The 9,514-nt window shown below is 34.3% G+C and overlaps 1 protein-coding gene across 4 annotated transcripts in view; it reads right to left on the bottom strand.

The window, feature by feature from the left end:
• LOC110445407 overlaps positions 1-1,900 on the bottom strand; it is a 24,421-nt gene extending 22,521 nt beyond the window's left edge. For 2 of the 4 annotated variants that reach the window (XM_021490003.1, XM_021490004.1), the window contains exons 1-2: positions 1,542-1,900; positions 723-833 (exon numbers count right to left, since the gene is read on the bottom strand). In XM_021490003.1, coding sequence (XP_021345678.1) covers positions 723-770 — 48 coding nt within the window. In that variant the 5' untranslated portion in view covers positions 771-833; positions 1,542-1,900. Of the gene's footprint in view, positions 1-722; positions 834-1,163; positions 1,221-1,541 lie in introns of those variants that run through there. The other 2 variants (XM_021490001.1, XM_021490002.1) reach the window with 2 other exon arrangements.
• Between the last annotated feature and the right edge of the window lie 7,614 nt (positions 1,901-9,514).

The following is a 9,514-nucleotide window of genomic DNA, read 5'->3' as shown; positions in this document are numbered from 1 at the left end:
GGGGGGTGGGGGGGGCGCTAAATAAAAATGATCATATAAATATCCGTTCTCTTATAGAAATGAAATATGCACGCATATCCCGCCTCCAGTACACACGTGGCGGGACGAATTAAACCCCAATAGAACCAAACCAGTCCCTACCACACATTACAGGTATAATGTGTGTGGTAATCTAACTTGGATAGTTCCTTAAAGTTCTTAACGTCCGTCAAAACATTATAACCCAGACAATACATACATGTAGGTCAACCTGTACGGAATTACATTGTGCGTGGAACTTGAAATGATATATATTCTACGTTCATATCTATTTACGTATCAGGTTATTTCCAAGTACCTAAAATAGAACTAACGGCGAGATCCTGTACATATCAGAGAACATTTCAAAGTTGTTGTATTTGCTTAAATAATGTACTATCGCAAAAAATACCAACATGCACGATACACACCCATAAAAAAGACTTCATGTAAATGGCCGTCACATTTTCCAAAATAAGTGATGGACCAAATCAAAGTTATACTTAGTAGAAGGCCGGTCGATATTTAATGTATCAAATGTACAGCCGGCAAAAAAAGATGAAATCCACTGATCAATTGATATCATACTGGTGTGCTTTTAAATAGTTCTACATCCGTATATGAAGTACATACTTACAACAGTCAACACAAGGCTTTTAAGTTTCAGAGAGGCTCAATTAAGCTGTCAGTTTTATACTACTTACCATAAAGAGGACAATTACAAAAAACATCTTCATGAGTCCTCGAACCATGATGGTGCTCAACGGTGCGTCGGCATCACACAGTAACGTTGGTCTTGACAGCTAGGCTGATTTCTGAAATTTTAACAGAAATGATTTCTTCAGATTGACAAAATGTTAGATACCCTTTGTTACCAACTTTAGTTTTAGAATGCCTTATTATATTAGTTACAAAAACAACAATTTTAGGTGAAGAGAACTATTCGTTTATAATGCGTCTATTTTCGTATCAGGCTATTTCCATGAACCTAAAAAAAGAATAAACGGAGAAAAACACGACCATATCGCAGCCTCCCAAAACACACTCGCATACACTACGCGCATGCATCTTGCACACAGGGGATATCGTCCTTAATTGACCATAGCTGTTAATAGGACGTTCAACAAAATTAAACCAAACCAAACCAAAGTAGACGGCACAAAGGAAAATCCCAAATTATGCAGGTAAGCAGTGTATTAAGACTAAATGCTATTAATAGTTAAGGTAGTTTCCGCAAAATTGCTAAATTTAGAAAAAATAAAAATACTGCTTTGCAATGGATATAAATATAACAGATAAAAATAAACCTACACGCAACACGTATTTTGTATGGTATTTTAGTATAATCATGCAAGAAATTGAACCAAAACCTTCTCACGACATTGATTTCGTGAGATAAAACAGATAAACAATATAGCCGTAAGTACCAAGCTAATATACACACTTCGGCAATGAAAATTCAGCATTAGAATATTTTATGAATGGTTTTAATATAATCAACAGATTTGGTTATAGTAACATACCTGTCTAATAGTCAGTAGTGATACCTGTGACCGAAACCGGTTTAATTCCATTAGCGGCCTATGGCCCCATACGCTGGCAAAATGAAGTTCATCTGGCTCATGTTATATCACTCTTCTTCACACCTGAGGTGTGGTTGTTTGGTTGTTTCAATAGTTAATTTACACACATATTTCACTATCAATGAATTTTGTCTCGTTCACGTTATAATCCACTTCATCACACCTAGGGTTTGATTCTCTCAGTGGTTAAATTCACATGTTCCGAATGTATGACAATACACGTGAACGACACGTGGATCTATAAAAAGATTTCGGGGTCCCATTCGAACCTACCTAAATGGCTGACTGCCAACATTCTGTAGTTTTTTAATAACTTTAGTTTATGATCAATAGATGCCACTGTAAGACAACTGTCAACACGATAGGATTATACATTGTATCTATACACTATTGTGTAATACGGCTTGGTATCTAAACAAAAACACATTGTTGCAACGTTGCTATTTCTCTTAGACTTGCACAAGTCCGGTTTAGAGATATATTATGAGGGCAAAAATAAAAAAAACCCAAATACTGCATTTGTCGCCTTTTTACGATAATTCTTTCAATCCCCGGCCTGTAAATAAATAAAATGCTATCTTCATTGCTAGGGTCATGTGATTATATATATAGTTACGCATAAATGTAAAAGAACACCCATTAACGGTGGAAAACAGACAAATTATTTTCGTGTCTTTCGGCAAATACACCAACATACCATACCCAGTGTCTGGCACACATACACAACACACATGGAAACACGTCCTGAAATGACCTTAGTTGTTGATGGACGTTTAACCATATAATACAACCAAATTAATCTTGTGGACTGTATATATATCTACGGCAATACAAATGTACGTACTGTGAACGCAGATGAAAATAAATAACGCAGCCTTACCGGATACCAGCGCTCACGTACCAGGTAACGGGTACATTATTTGGTTCGGTTTTATCGGTTTAACGTCAAATCAACAGCTTAGGTCGTTTAAGGACGTGTTTGAGGAATGTGAATGAGGTGTGAAATTTCCACACAAAGTCTATTGGATACAAATAACACAGGTGAGTCCTGCGAAACAAGTAAAGGTTATTGCATGGTTTTCGAGTAATAAGGGATTTATTACACGCGAGCGAAGCGAGGGTCTAATAAGTCCCGAGTGACGAGAAATCATGCAATAACTGGCTTACTGCATGCTTCCCAACTCGAACAAAACAGAATAGTTGAGTAATAAATGTTCACCTGGACAATCTTTTTACCTACCCTACACTGCAGATAATTTACATGTACCTATGTGAGTGAGTACTAATCATAACCAGGTAAGATTCTCAGTAGCCCAGTCTGAGTGTATCCTTCATAATGGATACAAGTGTTTTTGGATTACTATCCAGGTCCAGTGTCAGGGAAGGTAAGGATTGCTGTTCAAAATACGGGAAACAATGTTGAATTTCCCAACTACATTTTCAGTTTAATTTTCAAGATGTGGCATAGGTACAGGATATTGAAACCATTTTCATATATACAATGTAAGGGTTTATCAATCCCTAAGGAATTCCAGTTCTTTCAATGAATGGTATATTTGAATGTGTAATTTTGTATAAAGGAACAGCTCCTTAAGATTATAAACTTTTCCGGGAAATGCTTATCCTCTCACGTGATAAGGAAATCTGTTTCTGTTTTTCAATCATGAAATTACTATTTTTAACTTTCATTTTTCCCCTCTTATTTTAAATGTGTCAACTAAGTTTATCCTATACTGTATTGACTTCATCGTTACTCACTGATTAAATTTTCCTAAGTAAGCCTAAGGTAAAACTTTTGAACGTATGTAATGCTTTCCTTTAAGTTCAGAAGAAATATTTTGCATGTACTATTAATAAAGAACAACAATAACAGTTAGTATGAATTTTATCAGTTTTTAATTTTGGAAATGGACTTCTAATCTATGACTCAAAATATATATTGTTTCATAATCCATGTAACAATACTAATGAAATGTCGGTCACATTTACTTGATAGATGCACAATATTAGTAACTAATCTGTTTTCGCCATTATGTTGAATGTTTATAACACATAAAAATATCCATAAATGAGATATCGTACCTTTGAAATCAAGACTTAATCCCTACATACATATCTGCATTTATACATGTTCACCTTGTACTGGCTAATCACATAAACTGCTTTTATTTAGATGACAGACAATCCACGGGGGACATAAAAGCTCTACAAAAAGGAAAAGACATGTTTCTGGCAGACTGGATTCAGGCTTGCTCCGTGCTGATCAAAGAACATGTTTACATGACTGGCATAGTTGGACCTGTCATGAAAAACAAGGTAACAATATAGAGTAGCTATGATTTATATTGATACAGTACTCACGTTGGACAATCATGCTATATTGTGGAGTGCAACTAAACTTGATGTTTGTTTTCTATGAAATGACAATAACAATTATTATAATTATGTAAACATGCATTGTATATATTACTACCATTTAACATGTACCGTCTATTATACTACACTAACAGGTACATTACAACTTCATGATGAAGATTGATAAACTGACAGGGGATCCTGTCAACACGCATTGTGAGTGCCCAGCAGGTAAAGGACCCCATGGTACATGTAAACACTTTGCTGCAGTACTGCTGATGTTGCAGCATAGCATTAACACTGGTGAGATACAAGTGGAGAAGTCATGCACAGAAAGCCTGCACACATTCCATAAACCAAAGTCTACCCAAAAAGGAATTATCGCTCACAACATTTATTTGATAATTCATTATATGAAGACAGAATGTGACTTCTGAAAAATATGAATAAAGAATACATATTATTCATCAGTAAGTGCCCAGGAGTATGTAACTTCTTGCTGGAGAGGATGTTTGGTAATTTGAAGGATTACTTTCCATTATCATTGTGTTGGCATCATTTGTGCAGCTGTGTAGACTTTTAATTGAAACAGGAAGCCAAAGGGGCCGTATTGTTCATCCGTTAATAGAATTACAGGAGTAAAGGTTATCATTTTGAAAAAATGTGGTTAAAATCTAAAATAAAAGTCAGTTATTCATATGAACACACTTGATAGCTTTCATCCCATCAAGCTACAGGACAAATAGCATCACTCTAGGTCCTTACGTTATTGAGAAGAAGTTATTCAATGTAACTTGAAAACGGCTGGACACAACACATCATCATATAAGCTCACACAAACACTTGCCAGGTAAACTTAAAGCATTTTAGAGATACTATTATTTCATAATAAAGGATATTGAGCTTTGACAAAATATAGATATAGTTTGAAATTATAATAAATATTCACTGAACATACTGAATTTTTATGCAGATTTACCTCACCTAAGTAAACCCTTTATCAATGTCAATCATTATTTCCATTGATTTAATTCTACATATATGTGTACTAGTCATCACAGGTACCTCTGTAGCTGCTAAAGAGTTGCCATCTAAAAGGAAAACCGGGGATGATTTTCTTGAGGACCCAATACCTCAGAAGCATCGCAACACAGAAGGTTATAATGACTTTGCAAGAAAATTCATCATCAAAAAATGTTCTGCAACATCTCAAGATGTTGCAATGCGATTCCTTTATAGAAGAGCAAACATACAGGTGAAGTTCCAATTTGGAAATGTTTGAAGTTAACATCTAGTAATCACAATAAGATTTAAGTACATAACATCGTTCTCTAATGCTTTTCAATAAAGATTTATCAATAGATTTCATTATTAACTGGTTTTAAAAATTCAAAAATGTTAATTCAAATGTTAAGCTGCATTTTTATTACTACCAGGAACATTTCATTCAAAATAAACAAGTCTTCAATTTCATATTTATATTTTTTTTTATGTTATTCTATATATCATTATTTGATATATCATCATCAAGTAGCTGCACTGGACCATGAGTATACACCCCTTCCTTTTACTGAATACTGGGTGGATTCAGCTGTTCAGGTAGCAACATTAACAATATAAGCTCATGGTTGTAATGTATGTCTATATGCAAGCTTTTGTTTGTTATCAATCTGCTTATTGTGGGATCATCTTTTCTACAGCATCATCAGGCATTTTTTGACACAAAAATGCAGATTTTATGATTGATCAATGCGTTATTTCACGAAATACTATTCTTTGAAACCATGTAATATACATGTATTGACAGTCGCCATGTTGTTAACCTTCATACGACTTAGTGTAATGTCTGTGTTTCCCGGAATAACAGAACAAACCATCCTGCTTTTATTGCGGGTATCTTTAAAGTGACCACAAATGTATTTGTAAAACATATATCAGCTTTGCAACCATGATAATGATGTAAAATATTCACACACAAACATTTTCACTTCTAGGTCACAGAAACGCAGGTTTCCATTAAGGAAATCTCAATACTTAAGTAGTTTTATACAAGCGGGGCCACAAGGATCCAGTCATCTTCCAAAATCTGGTACAAGGAGAGGGCAAGGCGACTGACAGCATCCAGATTTGGAGAAGTGTGTAAAATGACACACAGGTGAAACATTCAGAAACTCTGTTCTTCTTTACTAAATACAAACAAAACCTATTCAAAAGGGAATTCACATGGAAAAAACTATGAAGCTAAAGCTATGGCAGCTTTTGAGAAAAAAATGCAAATCAAAACAAAGAAAGCTGGATTTTTCATATATATACAAAACACATTCTTGGGTGCAACACCTGATGCTATCATTGACCACAACTATATTGTGGAAGTGAAATGTCCATACAATGGTCGCAATGAAAAAAATAAACCTGGGACAAATTTTGGTTTCTTGATGTACAATGAACAGGGAAATATTGTCGTATAAAACAACTGTAATTACCCTTACCAAGTTCAAGGTCAACAATTTTGCGATTTTTTTTAATACACTTTTTGTGACTTGTTTGTGCAGAAGATAGAACTTGAACATGATTCCAAAATTAGAATTGTTCTATTCCAAATACTTCAGACCTTTCATTGCATCAACTCTTTGCACTTGGTGTGTATATTGTAGCCATGTACACACATGATAAGTTGTGATAACATCACATCTGAGCTGTAGTATACAGAATCATGCCTATTTATCAACAATACAGTTTCTAAAATTTGATATTGCAAAGCATACAAAGACAATACGTGATCCCAACTGCAACTTACTTTGAGGCTTTTACTTTTTCAAAATGTTAAAGCCTTTGCTTAAACGAATGATACGCTCAATATGTATACGCTTTGATGCTACTCTTCTGTCATGAACAACTTCCTCAGGATCCAGCTGTGATTTTCCTTTCATCATTGTTGGTGTATTTACATATACATCATTAGAAGCAAAGAGGTCTTGAACCATTATCCCACGATCAGCCATTATACTGTCACCTTTATCAAACACACTTTGGTTAAGTAATGAAGAATTTTCAATAATTTGCCTGCCACTTGCAGACCCGCCATAGGCATCAGATACAAAGCTTACAACACCTCTTGGTGTACAACCTGTCATTGCTTTGAGCGTATTGTTATGCTTGTATGACGACCACGTAGCACTCTGTGCATTAACATCTGATGGTTTTTGAATTGGTAATTCAGTGGCATCTAAAAAAACTCTAGTGTTTGGAAATTTCCTATGAGAATCTGAAGGCATATATTCTTGAATAATTTCCTTTGAAGGCCAAATGTCTAACTCTATAAGTTGGAAATATAAAAAAATGATCCAGGTAACAATTATTCTTGATACTTTGGATTCAGATACTTTGAAAAACAAGGACAATTCAACATCCATTTTTGCTTGACAAAGTTCCATGAGGACCATGAACAACTGGTCTCTAGGATCTAACGATGAACCTTGGTGACAGAGCTCATTGACACAGGGACCAAGACATTGATAAAATAACATAAACTGAGCAAAATCAGCAAAACCTGTATAATAGTTCATCATTTTAGCATTACTATGAAAAAAAAAGTTTCCAAGTGAAATGATTTCACATTTTGTACTCCGAGTATACATGTACTGGTAGAAAAAGTATCGGTCATGAATATTTCAGATGATTCAATAACCACCTCGCTTTGAACATCATCTGGTAGTCTGCTACGTTCACCTGTATATTGAGCTATAAAACATGTACAGTAATATATTATTTATTTCATATCATATTTGTAACAAGGCAAAGTATTGCAAGGCAATCCATAGTTCCCCACCAGTAATGGTTTCTATGTTAACAAACAGTAAAAAGCATATGTCACAGTGAGCTTCTTCTTGCACTCTGCCATCCCAAGATGTCCTTGTACACCAAATCTGGCTACTCCAGATGAAATAGTAGAGAAGATATGCCCCGGACAAACATTTTCAAAAGTAAAGGTCAAAGGTCACGTCATAGGCCACAGTGACCTTCTTCTTGCACACCAAATCTGGTTACCACAGGTGAAATAGTATAGATTTGCCCTGGACAAACTTTTTGGACAGAAGGAAGGACTGAAGGAGTGCAAACCTATACACAGTTATTGATGAAATAGTTACTGCATCAATTGCTATTTAAACTTGATTATAAATGACTGGCTTTGAATTCCCTATTGGCAGTCTTGGAAAATTAATATGCCTTGTCATTCCGGTGAATCTGTTTGATTTTCGAATATATGTCATTGTCATAATAAAGTGATAATTGATATTTCTTACTATTCATAATCTCCCATAAAAAGGGTTCCTTGGTGAATATAACTTGTTAAGGGGTGATCAAACCTTGTATTAACCTGAAGAAAGTTAAATGATTGTATTATTGTGTCATAGGGAAGTATTGAATACTAAATAAAAAAATAAGAAGTGAAATGGATATTGGTTTTTCTTAAACTCAGCATTATGTTTTTTATGTTTCAACTTTCAAGTTATTTTATTTATAATTTTAAACTGTGTTCTTACTAACAAGAGTTAACATATTTAATGCACAAACCATACTTTCCTACCACATTGTATCATTGGCTCCATTCAGAGGGTGCTATTGTTGCATTAACCTGGGGAAAATAAACAAGAAAAACACACAAAGCAACACAAACTTTTATAGAGGGATCTAATATAGCTACAGTGAATCTAAATTTGATGTTTTCACATCACTGTAAAATGACTTTCTTGAGTAACTTGATGTTACTTTGTTGGGAAGAGATTATTCTTGTGTGTTTCCTGGTTCTGCTTGAAAAAAATTAGGTAGGCATTTTTTATATTTTTTTTATATATATTTTTACTATGCTTTTAATAAAGAGCAGGAGTTCTGACCTGAACAGTGCTTATCACTATTTAAAATGCCAATAAAAACTTAAGGGTTGGCACAAAAATCTAGGGTTGGTAGGGGGGTTCCCCCTTTTAACGGATATTTGACTCGTGCCGTTCTCGGTCAATAATAATGAAAGTTAATTAATTTTATTAATCAATTATAAACTTATAGTACTTAAAATTAAATACTCAAACTGTACTGAAAGTCTTCAAAGTTAAGTCAAAGTTATAATTAGCCAGAAGATGGATTTGAAAATATTTCAAGACTATATTCTTCTTGCAATAAGTTGTACCGAAGTCACCATAAATGTCAGTGTCCTAAATGTGTATACGGCCATTGTAGCAAGATATATGGTACATGTAGCTTATAGTTGTATAATAAGGAAAGTGTACACGTTCATTTCATATAATAACCCAGTCGTGACTTCACTAAGTAAATCCCCCTTTTTTGTCTTGAATCATGTTTAGTCGAGTATCTATAATAAAGACACACATTTAAATACACAGATTGTATGCATATATGATGTATACATTAGCCTTGGGTGAAAAAATTTCTGATAACAAGTAAATAATAGAATTTGTATTCAAATATGATTACTGAGTTAAACCTTTAACATTTTCAAAAGAACTTTGCGTCATTTATCTCGATACTTGACTGGGGGCATG

This window comes from Mizuhopecten yessoensis, unplaced genomic scaffold, assembly GCF_002113885.1.
Source record: "Mizuhopecten yessoensis strain PY_sf001 unplaced genomic scaffold, ASM211388v2 scaffold2275, whole genome shotgun sequence".
NCBI lineage: Eukaryota > Metazoa > Mollusca > Bivalvia > Pectinida > Pectinidae > Mizuhopecten > Mizuhopecten yessoensis.
The sequence above is the reverse complement of the archived record's forward strand: the minus strand, read 5'-3'. Positions and strand labels throughout refer to the sequence as shown.